This window comes from Plecotus auritus, assembly GCF_963455305.1.
Source record: "Plecotus auritus genome assembly, chromosome: 1".
Classification (NCBI taxonomy): Eukaryota; Metazoa; Chordata; class Mammalia; order Chiroptera; family Vespertilionidae; genus Plecotus; species Plecotus auritus.
In genome coordinates, this window is record NC_137770.1 from 245,211,289 (window position 1) to 245,229,238 (window position 17,950).

A 17,950-nucleotide genomic window follows, 5' to 3' on the forward strand; every position below is an offset into this window, starting at 1 on the left:
TATCCCCAACATCATCACCATCACTACCATCACCATCATCATCACCATCACCATCATCATATAAAGGAAAATTATAGTTGGCAGATGACTTCAACATCAAGAATCTGGCAGGTTTCGGATCAGAATATAGAATTGTAAGATGAAGTGACTGGTTGCCCAAGGCCTTCTTCATTCCTTCACACATATATTGAGTGCTTTCTAGTCACCAGGCTCTGTAGTGGGCAACGGGGATGTGGCAGACACCATCTGTTTTCTGCCCATGTCCCCTCACCCTTGCCACTTACGTGCCCACCAGCCCAAGATCCACCAGCCATCAGAGCCCGTGCCTGGGAAATGTCACCCTTCATCTTGCCCCCCACCTCGGCCTCAACCAATAACCATGGGGCCTTGGTGGATAAACACCCCAGCTCCTTCCCTGAGGTTCATTCCACTGTCCCCAGAGTGCCTGAGCACAATACAGCTCCAGGTGCCCACAGGGGTAACTGGACTGGCTGCCTTCCTTTCCTGCCTCACTCCCCAGCCCTCCCCATTATTCCCTGGGGTCCCTTCCCATATAATGTGCCTGCATTTGGATCCTGGTCTCAGGAAGTGCTTCTGGGGGAACCCAGACCAAGACAGGAATATGGAAATTGAGGAGTTCACAGAGGGGCCCGACAGATGAGGGACGTGCTGCGTGGCGTCTACAGAACCTAGTGTGGGCACCCAGAGAGAAGCCCCTCACTGAGCCAGGAAGTGGCCAGTGCTGACTTCCAGGACAGGCAAGGCCCGAGCTGGAAGGGCACAGCAAAATGATGCTCACTGAAGAGCAGAGACTGAAGAAGCTTCTGAGGCGGGCGTGGAGAGCTTGCACTCCCAGAGAATGCCAAGTCACTGGGTGGAGGGTTCGGCCGCAGCGTGAGGCGGAAAGTGGCAGGAGAGGTGGGCAGAGGCAGGGCCAGGGGCTTTATAAGCCACGCGAGGGAGTCCGGGCTTCCCCGAGGATGAAGTGAGTCTGCAGCGGCATTCCAGCGGGAGGGTGGAACAGAACCTGAGTTAGGGTGCGGCTGGACTAAGGGGCTGGCCACACGGGTGGGCAAGCAGTTATTCAGCGAGACGGCAGGGGTTCTCCACACCGGCCCTCACTACCATCATCCAGGGAGCTTTTAGAATGAGCAACGATGGGGACGCATCAGGGGGCAACCCAATGTCCTGCAGGGGCCCGGACATGACATTTGTCCGCAGTGCCCCAGGGGATCCTGATGTCCACCCAGGGTTGAGACCCACGGAACTGGAGGATACACTGCAACTTCACAGCCATCACCAAGCAAACGACCCCCCGGGAAGAAGAGGCGCGTGGAGACTCACCTGATGTCTGGTGAACATGCTTCCCTTCAAACACGTATGTCGAACCATGAAGAAAAGTGTGACCCAGGTCAGCGCAAGGGAGGCGAGGAAGGCCGCAAAGAACCCGGCGGCGTGAAGGCCATGGTTTGGTAGAACCTACGGGGACAAGAGCGTGACAGGGGTTCACCGGGGGTCATACGTCACGTCTTTCAGGTTGAGCTACAAGTTACTTACAGCAGAACCAGGATGGAGTCAGCGTGCCACCTACTAGGGGTTCCCTTAAGAGAAGCCTAATTTATCTATTTTTTCTCCTGTCGCCCGTGCTTTTGGTGTCATATCCAAGAAATCATTGCCAACCCCATGCCATGAAGCTTTCCCTCCATGTTTTCTTCTAAGAGTTTCATAGTTTTATTTTATTTTAAAATACATTTTATTGATTTTTTTACAGAGAGGAAGGGAGAGGGACAGAGAGTTAGAAACATCGATGAGAGAGAAACATCGATCAGCTGCCTCTTGCACACCCCCCACTGGGGATGTGCCCGCAACCAAAGCTACATGCCCTTGATGGGAATCGAACCTGGGACCCTTCAGTCCACAGGCTGACGCTCTATCCACTGAGCCAAACTGGTCAGGGTGAGTTTCATAGTTTTAGATCTTACATTTGTCTCCGATCATCTTGAGCTAATCTTGGTCGATGCTGTAAGGTAAGGGCTCAACTTCATTCTTGTGCACCTGGAGACCGTTTCCCCAACATCATTTGTTGCAGTGGCCGTCCTTGCCCCCATCGCATGGTCTTGTCACTCCTGTTGAAAATCATTTGACTGTACATGCGAGGTTTTATCCTGGGCTTTTTCTTCTATTCCACTGGTCCATGTCTGTCTTTCGCCAATACCACAGTTCGGATGGCTGTAGCTTTGTGGTACATTTTAAAATCAGGAAGTGTATGACCTCCCGTTTTGTTCTTTTTAGATTATTTTGGCAATTCAGAGTTCCTTGAGAGTCCATATGAATTTTAGGGTGGGTTTTCCTATTTCTACAAAAAGATGCCGTTGGCATTTTGACAGAAATTGCACTGAATCTGTGGATCGGAACAACATGAGGTCTTCCGGTCCTCCTGCAAGGATGGCTGTGTCTCCTCCCGTTTCCCTCAGCGGCATTTTGTGGTGCTGGGTGTACAAGTCTTTCTCTTGGTTAAGTTTCTTCCCTAGAAGAAACTTCCCAATTCTCTTTGATGCTAGAGTAAATGAAATTGTTTTCATGATTTCCTTTTTGTATTGGTCACTGTAAGTGGATAGAAATGCAACTGATTTTTGTGTGCTGAATTTCTAATAGAATAATGCTTACATCCTAATGTAACATTTTTAAAGAAGATACAAAACTATATACACAGGAAGATCCCAACTTCATTAAAGTAAAAATAATATCCATGCACACAGACACATATGTAACCCATGAAGAAACCCCCTGGAACTGTGTTGAGTACAAGGACTTGACGAGTCTCCCCTTTAGGTTTCTGTGATTTTGCTTTTTTAAAAAAAATATACTTTTAATGATTTCAGAGAGGGAGGAAGAGGGAGAGGAAGATAGAAACATCAATGATGAGAGAGAATCATTCATCGGCTGCCTCCTGCACACTCCCCACTGGGGACCGAGCCCACAACCTGGGCATGCACCCTGACCGGTAATCGAATCCGGGACCCTTCAGGCCACAGGCTGACACTCTATCCACTGAGCCAAACTGGCTAGGGCTAGGTTTCTGTTTCCTGAGATCTCTACCGTGGGCATGTACTACTTGTATCATCAGTAGACAAGAATTATAATCCCACCAGAGGCCCGGTGCATGGAATTCATGCACTCGGGGGGAGGGGGGAGTCCCTCAGCCCGGCCTGCGCCCTCTCACCGTCTGGGAGCCCTCGGGGGATGTCTGACCGACGGCTTAGGCCTGCTGTGGGGATCGGGCCTAAGCCGTCAGTCAGACATCCTTAGCACTGCCACAGAGGCAGGAGAGGCTCCCGCCACCACCGCTGTGCCCACCAGCCTTGAGCCCGGCTCCTAGCTGAGCGGCGCTCCCCCTGTGGGAGCGTACTGACCACCAGGGGGGAACTCCTGCATTGAGCGTCTGCCCCCTGGTGGTCAGTGCATGTCATAGTGACCGGTCATTCTGCCATTTTGTCGATTTGCATATTAGCCTTTTATTATATAGGATGTAATAAAAGCCAAATATGCTAAGCGTCTGGTTGACCAGTCGGCTGTTCAACCAATCAAAGTGTAATATGCTACAGATGTGCTAAGGCTGCTCAACCACTTCCTATGATGTGCACTGACCACCAGGCGACAGGCAATCAACCAGTTGACCAGTTGCTACGACATGCACTGACCACCAGGGGGCAGACGCTCCAACCGGTAGGTTAGCTTGCTGCTAGGGTCCGGCCAATTGGGACAGAGCGAGATGGGCTAAACACGCCCTGGAGCCCTCCCGAGGTCCCTCCCCGGCTGGCCAACCTCCCATGTCCCTCCCCAACCCTGATCATGCACTGGTGGGATCCCTCAGCCTGGCCTGCGCCCTCTCACTATCCAGGACCCCTTGGGGGATGTCGGAGAGCCTGTTTCAGCCTGATCCTGCAGACCAGGCCGAGGGACCCCACTGGTGCATGAATTCGTGCACCGGGCCTCTAGTAATACATATTCTTTAAGGTCAGTCTGGTAAATGAGAAGATACACCATCCAGCTCTCCCTTCCAGAAAGGACCTGGTGCCCAGCTATGGGCTGTGGGGACACAGACCTCCCGGTTCATGGTCTAGATCAGCTGCAGAGAAGCACCTGCCTGAGGTTATGCCCTTCCCAGGACAGCTTACCCCGGTAACAGCACAGCAGGGGCAGCCTAGCAGTCATTTAGGCCTCAGGAGGGATGGTGGGCCAGGCAAAACTCCCTCCAGACCCCCTACCAGGGGAGGGGGAGGCTTTGTGAACTGATCACAGCTCGACTTCCTCCTCTCTCCATCCTGCTTCCTCCTCCTCCTCCCTCTCACAGGTGACCACTGACTGGATGGGGGAACCCCCAACCACCTCCAGGTTTCACGATTCACTAAGAGGACTCACAGTACTCAGCATACAGTCACACTCACAGCTGATTTTCACAGCAAGAGTCCACGCAAATCAGCAAAGGGAAAAGGCACACGGTTGAAATCCAGTGGCAACCAGGAGCCAGAGTCCTCTCCCAGAGTCACATGGGACACGCTTTCTTCCCCGAGCAACAAGGGTGACAACTCACGGGAAATGCTGTCCACCAGCCCAACTCATTAGAGACTCGGTCCCCAGGGTGTCTGCTCATTCAGGAACAGCCCGAGGCACCCACTGCCTGGCATGTGCCCAAATCCCAGCTCCCAGGAAGAAAGCAGGTGTTCAGCACAAAATATCCTACATAATCCTATATAATAAAGAGCTAATATGCAAATGGTCGTCACGCCCTCACACTGTAACGGCTAAGACACTCAACACTGGGGGGAGAGAAATGGGACCAGCAAGGCACAAATAAGCTTGTGAGAGAGGATTGGGGACCAGCCAGGCATAAATGAGCTCGCGAGAGAGGATTGGAGACCAGCCAAGCACAAATGAGCTCGCAAGAGAGGATTGGGGACCAGCCTGGCTGCGGCCCTGGAGAGGGACAAACCACACGCCCTGCATTCCCAGGTACCAGCAGCTGCGCCTGCACCTGCGGCCCAGGAGAGTGACAAGCCACATGCCCCACGGTCCCGGGCGCCACACGCCCATAGTCCCCTGAGGCTGTGGCTGGCCCAGGTGAAGCCAGCTGGGTCCTGGGTGCCTGCGGCCGGCCAGAGGGAGGGAAGCCCGGGTCCAGGTGCCTGTGACCGGCCAGAGGAGGGAATCCTGGGTCCCGGGTGCGGAGCAAGGCAGAGGCGGTTAGGGGCAATCAGGCCAGCAGGGGAGCAGTTAGGGGCGATCAGGCCAGTAGAGGAGCAGTTAGGGGCGATCAGGCCGGTAGGGGAGCAGTTAGGGGCAATCAGGCAGGCAGAGGAGTTAGGGGCAATCAGGCAGGCAGAGGAGTTAGGGGCAATCAGGCAGGCAGGCAGGCAGGCAAGAGGTTAGGAGCCAGCAGTCCCGGATTGCAAGAGGCAGACATCCCCTGAGGGGTCCAGGATTGAAGAGGGTGCAGACCGGGCTGAGTGACCCGCCCCTCCCCGTGCATGAATTTCATGCACCGGGCCTCTAGTGTTGTCTATAAAAGCCGTTTAGGTGCAGTGAGCCACTCCTGTCAGTTTGGGGAATGGTGGCAGCCCTCCTGGATCAGTCCACATCCCCAGATGCCCACCCAGGGCCACCCTCGCCAGCCATCCTTTCCAAGGATGGCAGCCTCGGGCCTGCGGTGCCACCTGCCTTCCGCACGCTGGTGAACGCCTCACCCCAAGCCCTGTCTCAGCCGCTGCTTCTGGGAAACCGATGTGTGACACCAAGGTTAATTAAAAATGCCTCCAGATGACGGGAAGATTGAATGCAGTTCAGCCGCCCGAAGACGGCTCACCCGTTCCTCATTCCTGGCTGCGGTCAAGGTGAAATTTTTCTGACAGACCCACAAGGCCAACCCAGCCTTCCAGGCAGTCAAAGCCAAGTTAAGTCAGACACAGGAGCTCCGGCCCAGCGGTTTCCTGGAACCTGCATCAAAGGGCAAGGCCACATAAGACTCGCCTTTGACAACCAGCCTCTGCACAGAGCTGCTGTCTGAGGCCCCATCGCCAACAGCCCGATCTAAATCTCACATTGTGATCTGCACCGGAATGAACTGCGCATCCTCCATGCGCTGGACTCGGCCCTCGGCACCTGATTTATGCAGCTACCAGCTAAGAGCAGGACCAGTGAGCCGGAGGAAGAGGAACAGCAGTGCACAGAGGTCACTGTCCAACACTGACGGGGAGGAGACCAAACGCTCTTGTCGAAAGAGAACCAAGGGGCTGTGGACCGGCCATCTGTGTTCAAGGTCGCTCTGTCACGGAGGCAAATACTTTCTTTGCAGCTTTAGAAGAACGGGGCGGGAAGGGGAATTCATGACATTTGCTCACCAGCAACATGCCAGTCCCTGGGCCTGTGTAGGGGGTTGACCTGTGTCCTCTGAAAAGATACGGTGAAGTCTGCACGCCTGACGAAAATGACGGCCTTTGGAAATGAGGTCTTTGCAGAAGTGATCAGGTTAAGGTGAAGTCATACTGAATTGGGGTGGGGGGGAGGTCCTAATCCAATGACCGTGTCCTCATAAGGACAGGGCGGCGTGGAGGCAGACACACACACACACACACACACACACACACACACACACACACACACGCAGAGAAGGCCACGTGACCACGGAGGCAGCGATGGGAGTGACGCAGCCACAAGCCAAAGGACTCCTCCCCGGATTCTTCTCCCGAGCCTTGGAAGGGAGCACGGCCCCGCCCACATCTTGATTCCAAGACTTCCGGCCTCCAGACCTGGGGAGCAGTGAGTTTCCGCTGTTCCAAGCTCCCCAGTTTGAAATAATTTCTTTACGGCCGCCCCAGGAAACTAAGGAAGTGTGTTACGGCTTTGCATCCTTCAGTCTTCAGCGAGCCGGCAGGGGCTGCATTATCCCCACTGCACTGACACACAAAGGGAGATGCGACGAGATGAGAGAGTTCACCACAGTCTGCAGCTGAGAAAATGCAGAGCTAACGGCGGGCTCCGAAGTCCGGCTCCTCCCCACCCATCACACTGCCCATGGTCCCGGGGGCTGTGGGGTTTTCCTAAAATACTGTTGGCTCCAACCTCCAACAGCATGGAGCAGCTACTGGTCTGACTGACGAGAACCAGAAGCATCAGTTCTGGGGCAGAGGCTGGGGCAGAGTTACAGGCAGGCAGGGTGACCACACTGTAAAAGGCAGGACCAGGCCCTCACCCCGCCCCTCTCCTCCACACCTACTTCATGACCTAGAACAGGTCCACTGAGCCAGGCCACCCTGCCTTCCTCCCTCTCCCACCTCCACCGTCTCAGTTTCCTCCTTGAGATCCTGCTCTACTTTGGCCAGTCGTGTGGCCAAGAGAATCTGAAGCGCAGAGGCAGTGCGGAGGGTCAGGGAGCGGTGTGGCGGGTCGGGGAGAAGGACCTCGCTTATAGAGCAGCGCAGCTGCAGGAATGAATGCCTGGACCTAGAAGAGGGCAGCGCCAGGGCCGGCTCTGCAGATCCGCCCTCGTTCTCCCCGCCTCGCCTCCGATTCCTACCTTCTGACACCACGTGATAAGCAAGTGCAGGGGGAGGCTGCCTCCTGGGGCAGGTCCTCTCACAACCTTTACTTCCGTCTCCTCACCAGTCTTCATTTATCAGTGTTGCTTAATGAAGCTCGGTCCTGCTCCCCGGACTTCCCTCCGCCATGGAGAAGGCTAGAGAACAGTAAGATCTCAAGACGTACCTTTATCATCATCAATATCAACACTGTCACTATCGCCATCGGAATCCTTGCCACCATCCTCCTCCTCACCATTACATCATTACCACTGTCATCTCCATCACCATCATTACCACCATCACCACCACCACCACCATCATCATCACTATCAGCAGCAACATCACCACCATCACCATCACCACCACCACCATCATCATAATCATCACTATCATCACCTTCACCACCACCACCACCACCACCATCATCATAATCATCACTATCATCACCATCACCATCACCACCACCATCATCACTATCATCTCCATCACCATCATTACCACCACCATCACCATCACTATCATCACCATCACCACCACCACCATCATCATCACTATCATCACCATCACCACCACCACCATCACCATCACTATCATCACCATCACCACCACCACCATCATCATAATCATCACTATCATCACCATCACCACCACCTCCACCACCATCATCATAATCATCACTATCATCACCATCACCACCACCACCACCACCATCATCATCACTATCATCACCATCACCATCATTACCACCACCACCACCACCACCACCACCACCATCATCACTATCATCACCATCACCACCACCACAATCATCATCACTATGATCACCATCACCACCACCATCATCACCATCACCACCACCATCACTATCATCTCCATCACCATCACCACCACCATCTTCATCATCACTATCAGCAGCAGCATCACCTCCATCACCCTCACTGCCCTCTGCCTTGTGGCGACCATGAGCATGCCAGCTACAAAGCACCAGAGATGGTTCGAAGAGCTTTATATGCATTAATCCATGTCCTTGCCCCAAGAACACCCTAAAGTAGGCACTGTTTTAGTCTGTTTTACAGATTATAATGCCACGGTAGCAGCCGGTTAAATCCAGGGCCCCAGGGCCCAGAGCCGGTCCACAGTGGGCCTGGGATGCACACGCGGCAGTCTGCCTGTAGCATTCATGCTACAGCCGCCTCTCGGGCTCCGGCCTCAGCGGACCTTCCCCAGGAGCCCTGCCCCTGGGTCCTCAGGGGCTGTGTCCCTGCGACCCCAGACTGCGCGCAGCCCCAGCCTACTGTGGGGCACGGCCGGCCCCTCCCAGGCTCTGAGAACAGGGACGGCACCCCGTGGGCATAAACACACCCGGGCAGCAGGGGCACCCAGGCTGGAATTTCCTCTTACCGTCACCGTGTCCTCTGCTGTGATGGTGAGAAGGGCTTTCAGCTGTGTTCTGTTCTAGACAACAAACAAACAAGAAACGTGTTGGTCAACGGGTGTTGGAGTCTGACGCATGGGGTAACGTTTGGTATACTTCCCACCCACTGTGCCCAGAGCCCAAAGGGGCTGTGGCTGTTGGGGTGACAGAGCGTGCAGGGGTCTTACAGTCCTGTCAGGGGAGAAGGTGGGGCCTGGGAAGCTGCCTTCTCTCCCAGAGGCTGTGTGATCCTAACCCAGCCGTGGGCAAACTACGGCCCGCGGGCCAGATCCGGCCGGTTCGGCTGTTCTATCCGGCCCGCGGAGCCGAAAGAGCGGAGGGTTCTCTTGCTCTCCCCTCCATTCCTTTACTTTGAATTTATATTAGTTCACACAAACACTCCATCCATGCTTTTGTTCCGGCCCTCCGGTCCAGTTTAAGAACCCATTGTGGCCCTCGAGTCAAAAAGTTTGCCCACCCCTGTATCTAGGCTGTTTTCTCTCTATGTTTTACGCTTCTTTGTCCTCCGTCCTTGACTTTGTACTGAATGATTTTCTGAGAGATTTGTCTTTTCCGACAGTTTCCTATCGTTTTCGTGTATCCGGTCCTTCCCTTCTGGAACCTTCCGTTTGATCTAACTTTACCTGGGACGTTCCCCCTATTGCAGCAGCAAAGCCACACGCAGGCCCGGCAGCCTTGGGCGCGAGGGCCGGGCAGCTGTGGGTCTGGGTCTGACGCTGCCCTGTGACCTGGGCAGTCCCCTCTGAGTCTTGTCTCCCATGCCCATGAGTATACCTTCTCCAGGGGCTGACGTCAGAACGAAATGGCCAAAGCAACTAGCATGTGAGCTGCTTGAGGACAAGGACGGAACCTCCCCCTCCCGGGCCCCCAGAGTGTGCACAGCGCCTGCCACACGCCACACAACCAGGGCATTCACTGCCCACGGGGATTAGCAGCAAGGTGAATGCACGGGCCGAATCGTGCCCCCCAAAACCCCCAGGGGAAGCCCTACCCCAGTGCGACAGGATGTGACTGTGACCAGAGGTGGGGTCCTCTCGGGGGTCATTAAGGGCAGATGAGGCCATCAGGGCGGGCTCTCTCCAGTGGGACTGGGGTCCTTATGAGAGGAGGGGAGGACGCAGAGGGACGGTCCAGTGAAGACCCGGGAGCCAGGCCTCAGAGGGAACCACCCTGCCGACACCCGGACCCGGACCCCAGCCTCCCGGGGTGAGGGCGTAAGTTGCTGTTTTGAGCCATCTCACCCGCGGCACTTGGTCACGCAGCTCCCGCAAGCCAACCAGGTGAAGGCCACTGGCTGGATGCTCGTCTGCGCAAGGCCCAGCACGAGAATCAACATCTCGTGTCGGTGATCCTCCTAAGTCTGCCGCAGGCCACGGCGTTACGTGATTGTTCAAGGTCATAACGAGGGGCTCAGGGCCCCAGGTTCACGGCAAAGTGTGTGAGATACCTGGGCGTGGGCGCTTATTCGGAATTTGATGTCACTGAAGGGGGAAGGCAGGAAGGGAGGGAGGGAGGGAGGAAGGGAGAGAGGGAGGGAGGGAGGGGGGGGGAGGGAGGGGGGAGAAAGAGACAGAGGAGGGAGGAACAGATCATGTGCCCTACGTGTGGGTGCTGCTAAAACCCCCGCCCGGCAGTGAGCCTGCAGACAGCAGAGCGACGCAGGATACGCACCGTGGAGGCGCCCTGGAAGGTGAGCAGGGCCGGCAGCAGCAGGACCTCTCCACGCCCCAGGTCCCCGGCCTCCAGCGCGGCTGTGTAGCTGACTGAGAAGGAGTCTCCGACTGCTCAGAGAGAAGCACGTGGGCGTCACGACAGGGGCCTCTGCCACGCAGTCACGCCCGCCTCCCCCCAGACACCCATTCCCGCAACCCCCCAGACACCCACGTCCCACCACCCCCCAGACACCCACGTCCCCCCTCACCCCCCAGACACCCACATCCCCCCTCACCCCCCAGACACCCATTCCCGCCACCCCCCAGACACCCACGTCCCCCCTCACCCCCCAGACACCCACGTCCCCCCTCACCCCCCAGACACCCACGTCCCCCCTCACCCCCCAGACACCCCCGTCCCCCCTCACCCCCCAGACACCCACGTCCCCCCTCACCCCCCAGACACCCACGTCCCGCCACCCCCCAGACACCCACGTCCCGCCACCCCCCAGACACCCACGTCCCCCTCACCCCCACACCCACGTCCCGCCATCCCCCAGACACCCACGTCCCGCCACCCCCGTCCCACCTCACCCCCAGACACCCACGTCCCGCCACCCCCCCGCCACCCACGTCCCACCACCCTCTGCCACCCATGTCCCGCCACCCCCCAGACACCCACATCCCGCCACCCCCCAGACACCCATGTCCCGCCACCCCCCAGACACCCATGTCCCGCCACCCCCCAGACACCCACATCCCGCCACCCCCCAGACACCCACGTCCCGCCACCCCCCAGACACCCACGTCTCACCACCACCAGATAGCCACACCCGACACCCCAACAGCCACACCCGACACCCCCAGACAGCCACGCCCAACACCCCAACAGCCACACCTGACACCCTCAGACAGCCATGCCCAACACCCCAACAGCCACACCTGACACCCTCAGACAGCCATGCCCAACACCCCAACAGCCACGTCTCACCACCACCAGACAGCCACATTTCCAAGAGGAAGTGGCCACCAAGGCCCACGTGGGCAGCAGGGGAGCCTCTGAGACTCCCCCACCTGTGAGCGGGGAGAGCATACCCACCCTTGGCACCCTGGCCTTTCCCTTGGGAGGGGCTGTGGGCAGGAGCCCCTCTCTGCTCCTGTGATGTCATACCTGCCCCCCCCCCCCCCAGCACTGCCTGGGACGGGGGTCTGTCTCCCAGTGAGGATGTGTCAGCTCACTCTCCCAGGAAACCTGGAACCTTTCTGTTTGGTTCGGGGTCCAGGCGGGATGTGTTCATCCCAGCACCCCATCCACGCTAAGGGAAGGCCTCAGCAGGACGTTGGGCCCCGGTGACAGGGTACCCACTGCCGCGTGGACACCGCCAGGCAGCGGGGTCTGCGCCCAGCGAGCAGCACCAGGCCCGGCCTGGGGGGCAGTGCAGGTCGCCTGGGGGGGCAGTGCAGGTCGCCGGGGGGGGCAGTGCAGGTCGCCGGGGGGGCAGTGCAGGTCGCCTGGGGGGGCAGTGCAGGTCGCCTGGGGGGGCAGTGCAGGTCGCCTGGGGGGGCAGTGCAGGTCGCCGGGGGGGCAGTGCAGGTCGCCTGGGGGGGCAGTGCAGGTCGCCGGGGGGGCAGTGCAGGTCGCCTGGGGGGGCAGTGCAGGTCGCCAGGGGGGGCAGTGCAGGTCGCCTGGGGGGGCAGTGCAGGTCGCCTGGGGGGGCAGTGCAGGTCGCCTGGGGGGGCAGTGCAGGTCGCCTGGGCCTCAGCGGGCCATTACCTACGCACGTCCTCCAACGTCGCCTCCCTGCGTGAAGGCTATCGCAGCCTAACACGGGCTCCAGCTCTCTGCTCAGACCGCTCTCCAGCACCCCCAGCACGGGCTGCACGTACTGCGTGGAGGCCACTTTGGTCACGTGGGTGATGGATGTACTGGGATTCACTATGACTCCATCTTGGCTCATGTTTGAAATTTTCCATAAGAATGGAATACATGTCATTTTTTAAAGACTCTTCCCCCAAATCCTATCTCTCTGTAAGTTAAGTAACAGATACAGCCTGTCAGATGCAGATACTGGAAGGCGGTCCCCGCCTCTGACGACCCATCCGCCAGGAGGACTAACGGGCAGAATACGTGTGCCGTGTCTGAGAACACGCCTGTGGGCGACCCCATGCTCCGTGAGCCTGTCATCCCCTCCCTGCCCGGCCCCGCTGCCATCACCTTGCAGAAACCGCCTCCCGAAGGCCTGCAGCCCTGCCGAGGTCTTGTTTCCCGCCGACTCCCTGACGGCGAGGCCAGTGATGTTGTCGAGCAAAAGCAGATCCGACAGGTCGGAGGCCCCCGGCACCGGGGTGTTGTTCACCAGCAGACGCACCTGGGCCGTCTGCACCGCGCTCGGCCCGGACACCTGCGGCGGGATGAAGGGAGGGCAGACTCAGCGACGAGGCCCACCCCCTAAAATGGTGTTCCGGTTCAACTTGGGTGCATTAGGACAGAGGTCCGTGTACGCATGCACATGTGTATACATATGTGTTGGGGCACACACATGTGCACACACACTCATCCTTGCATGCACATGGCATGAAACGTCTCTAGGACAGAGAGCACGAGGGTGTCACAAAGGTCCTGAGAATTCCCCAGGCCGATCTCAGAGGCCCGGGAGGGTTCTGGCACAGCCAAGCTGTGGCCTGGTGGCCGTTCGCAGTAACCGGGACCCCGGGATGCGGTGACGGCGTTCCTAGGAGAAACGGAGACGAAGCATCCCGGCACAGAGCCAAAGTCAGGCTGGGGAGCGCGACACTGGTGCCACCGAGAGAAGCAAGCCGTGGTCTCCGATTTGGGAGAGCTGGCCGCAGAGCCCGCCCGGGGCCTCTGCCTGCCATCTGGTCTCCAGCGTCACCCGAGCTGGCTCCTGCCTGCAGGCTCTGCCCCTCCAGGTTCTGCCCGGCACGCCTGGCGTGGCTGTTGGAAGCAGCCCAGTGCCCAACAGCGGGGCTCCCCACCCGGGCTCTGCAAGCGCACCCTGCTCCCCTAACTCACCTGCCACCCTCCCTCCCCCTCCTTCGCCCGGCATGTCCCCAGGAAAGTGACTCAGGGATACAAGTGCAGAAAGCAGGTTGGAGACTGTGTGCCTGTAATGCCACCTGTGGAAGGGGAAGAGCAAGGTGTGTGTCCAGATACACACAAGCACACACACACATGTGGCATGCACGTGGAGAAAAGGTCTCTAGGACATGGAGAGACTGGAGCATTCATTGGAGGGGGCGGGGAACAGGACACCCGAGGGCCTGGGAGAGGATGAGGGCTGTGCACGAGGGTTCGCTCAGACGGCTTGGGCTGCCCCCCGCCCCTCACATCCCAAGGGAAGGCTGGCCCTGGACCAGCCCCTGCGGGACTGCGGGACTGACCTCTAACGCCCTTGGAACACCTGGTAAGGGGGCTCACACACCTGTGATACTGTGGCCTCGGGCCACAACAGGGAGTGCGTGCTCACAACGGGATTCCTGATGGGGGCCACGGGCCACGCTGTGTCATGATGACCTCTGGGGGGCTGGAGACTCAGTCACTGACCCACCCCAATAAAAACCCTGGGCACCAAGGCTCAGGTGAGCATCCCTGGCTGACGTCACACTTCACTGGAAAATTAAACGCTGTCCCACGTGCGTTTCCCTTTGCTGACTTTAATCCATCTCCCTTTGCTGTAACGAACTCTGAGAGCACAACCGATTTGCTGAGTTCTGTGAGGCCTTCTGTTTGTTTCGTTTTGTTAATCCTCACTCGAGGATATTTTCCCGTTGGTTTTTAGAGAGTGTAAGGAAGGGGGAGAGACAGAGAGAGACCTAGAGGTGAGAGAGACACGTCAACTGGCTGCCTCCTGCACATGCCCCGATCAGGGCCGCGGATCGAGCCTGCAACCGAGGCACATGCCCCTGAATGGGGAGGACCCTTCAGTCCGGGAACCGATGTTCTAACCACTGAGCAACTGGTTAGGATGGTGCTGCCTTCTACTGAACCACTGAGCCTGGCGGTGGGCTTGGGGGGCCCCCCACAAGGACGATGCGAAAGCCGTCTCGTAGGATTAAAGACCTAACAGGGGTCCTCAAACTATGGCCCGCGGGCCACATGCGGCCCGCCGAGGACATTTATCCGGCCCGCCGGGTGCCACTGCCTGTCCTGCTTAGCAGCCGACGCGTCCCGGGCCCACAGTGCGCATAGGAATTTGTTCATAGTTTATTTTTAAACTATAGTCCGGCCCTCCAATGGTCTGAGGGACAGTGAACTGGCCCTGTTTAAAAAGTTTGAGGACCCCTGATAAACAACTCTTCCAACTGTCAAGCACCACAGCCATGTGAAAACCTACTCTAAGGGATCCCAGTGGATTTTTGCTAACACTAATTTCATCGCCACCAGAAAACGTAGCCCTGGTGAAATAACATGTAAATCCCTCGCCGGCCAGCTCATCGCTCACGTGCCCAGACCTGGGTAGGTAACCCTGCGATCTCCCAGCTCTTAATCTCATCACCTCGTGCATCCATGATGTGGGCAAAACCCCATTATCTCCCCTCCGAGCGTGAGCCCCCTCTGAGAACTTACCACTGCACATTTCTGAAAAATCACTCCATTCTCAGACGTTCCTTGAGTGTCTCTTGAAATGTGTCCAGGCTACAAGAAAATACAGAAATTATTACAAAACAAAAACCATGTCACGCCGCACGCGTTTAGGAAAAATGCAAGGTGCGCTTTTGGGGGGGTAAAGAATGACTTCTGCTAGCCCCGTGGTCGGCAAACTGCGGCTCGCGAGCCACATGCGGCTCTTTGGCCCCTTGAGTGTGGCTCTTCCACAAAATACCACGGCCTGGGCGAGTCTATTTTGAAGAAGTGACGTTAGAAGAAGTTTAAGTTTAAAAAATGTGGCTCTCCAAAGAAATTTCCATCGTTGTGCTGTGGATATTTGGCTCTGTGGACTAAGGAGTTTGCCGACCACTGTGCTGGCCCAGGAACGGCCTCACGTCACCTCGGAGGCTTTTTTTAATGAGCGGTAAAGGATTGGATCCTAAACCCATGAGTGAGGAAGAATGCGGGCTTTTCCTGGTCTGGGGTGCATGGGAGCGACCCCCGCTGCCACAGGGACGCCACAAACCGGGGCTGGCATCTCAGCCGGAGGCATTAATGACCGCTCACGCCTCCTGGCCGTCACGGGGCACGCCAGCCCACACAGCGGTGACCGAGTGGACGTGGGCCGCCGTGCACGAGGCGGCCTCCTGTCAGCTGGTCCATCATCCATGCAGAGAAGGCGCCCAGGTCTGGCCCCCTCCAGCCCGGCCGTGGCTCCCCTGTAAAATCCCAATGAAGAGCCCGGGCTCGCCCACCAGACGCCAGCCCCCGCCGCCCCTCATCCTCACAATGTGTTCCTTCTGCCCTTGCCACATGCCCCCTGACCCAGGGCCTGGCCCCCAGGGTAAGGACACACCCTTTACCTACATACTCTGAGTCACAGACCGGGAAGCTCTCCGTGACGTCAGTAACTGTAATAATGGCTATTATTTCCCTAGTGCTCGGTGTATGCCCATCACTCCATATACCCAAATTCCTTTTATTTAAAATATATTTTTATTGATTTCAGAGAGGAAGGGAAAGGGAGAAATTCAGAAACATCAATGATGAGAGAGAATCATGGATTGGCTGGCTCTTGCACGCCCCCCACTGGGGATGGAGCCTGCAACCCGGGTATGTGCCCTGACTGGGAATTGAACCGTGACCTCCTGGTTCATAGATCGATGCTCAACCACCGAGCCACGCTGGCCAGGCCATACCCAAATTCTATTTCTCCCATTTTATTTATTTTTTAAATATATTTTATTGATTTTCTACAGAGAGGAAGGGAGAGGGATAGAGAGCTAGAAACATCGATGGGAGAGAAACATCGATCAGCTGCCTCCTGCAGACCTCCTACTGGGGATGTGCCCGCAACCAAGGTACATGCCCTTGACTGGAATCGAACCTGGGACCCTTCAGTCCGCAGGCCGACGCTCTATCCACTGAGCCAAACCGGTTAGGGCTATTTTCTCTCATTTTAGAGATGAGGAAACTAAGGCTCATGGAGGCTAGCTCACCAGCCTGAGGTCGCACAGGCAGGAAGCTGGGACTCTACCCCGGCCTGTGTGACTCCACACCCTATGATCCTTCCACAACGCACACCCCCTCCCCAGAGCTCCGCCCTCCCACTGCGCAGGGGCGCGAAGACGCACAGAGGAGAAGTGATGCTCCGGAGGACACCTGGACGCGCAGCAGCCTTTGCCGCCCAGGCCTCTGCCCCGCCCCACGCTCCCGGCTCTGTGACATGCCAGCACCCCACCTCACGCAGGGACCTGGCTGGCGAGTCCTCTGATGCTCATACAGCATCCTGCAGACAACCGGCTCAGAAACACAGCTTGGCCCGGCCGGCCAGCGTGGCTCAGTGGTTGAGCGTCCACCTATGAACCAGGAGGTCACGGTTCGATTCCCAGTCAGGGTACATGGCTGGGTTGTGGGCTTGATCCCCAGCAGGGAGCATGTAAAAGGCAGCCAATCAATGATTCTCTCTCATCATTGATGTTTCTGTCTTCCTCTCCCTTCTCTGAAATCAATAAAAATCGATGTATGTAAAAGGCTAAGCAAGCAGCCGACCAGCCAACTGGCTGGTAGGTATGACACGCACTGACCACCAGGGGGCAGACGTTCAACGCAGTAACTGCCAAGCAACAGCAATTTTGCAGAGTGCCCTCTCACAACCGGGACCCTTCGGGGGATGTTGGACTGCCTGTTTCAGCCCGATCCCCGAAGGCCAGGCCGAGGGACCCCACCTGCCTGAGGGACCCCACTCACTCCGCAGATGCCCTTCGAGCCCCGGCACCACCCCAGGATGGAGGCCAGGGTGTGTCTGGCCTTTCTAGCTCAGTCCCACCCTGATGGCCACCTTCTAATTAATTTCCTTTCCATGTGCACGAAGCCGTGCACCGGGGAACTAGTCTATAATAATAAAAGCATAATATGCAACTCGACCAAATGGCTGAACGGCAGAACAACCATCCGGATGAAGCCACGGCACCCTTGTCCACTCCGCCCTGCACCCTTCTCTCCTGTGGGGGCCTACTCTTGCATGAATTTCGTGCCTCAGGCCTCTAGTCTATAATAATAAAAGGGTAATATGCTAATTAGACCGGGTGTCATTGCGGATGAAACCTGGGCCAGAGGGAAGCCTCCTGGGTCCCGGGTGCCAGAGGGAAGCCGGTGTCGGCAGCTGGGGGAAGGA

General features: G+C 57.3%; 1 protein-coding gene across 1 annotated transcript in view; it reads right to left on the bottom strand.

Annotated features, from left to right (window-relative positions):
- Positions 1-17,950, bottom strand: part of EVC2 (EvC ciliary complex subunit 2) — a 71,503-nt gene that overhangs the window by 50,639 nt on the left and 2,914 nt on the right. Inside the window, exons 2-6 of the mRNA XM_080687438.1 lie at positions 15,253-15,321; positions 12,880-13,066; positions 10,684-10,793; positions 8,979-9,032; positions 1,345-1,479 (exon numbers count right to left, since the gene is read on the bottom strand). Of these exons, the coding sequence (XP_080543564.1) occupies positions 1,345-1,479; positions 8,979-9,032; positions 10,684-10,793; positions 12,880-13,066; positions 15,253-15,321 (555 nt within the window). The remainder of the gene's footprint in view (positions 1-1,344; positions 1,480-8,978; positions 9,033-10,683; positions 10,794-12,879; positions 13,067-15,252; positions 15,322-17,950) is intronic.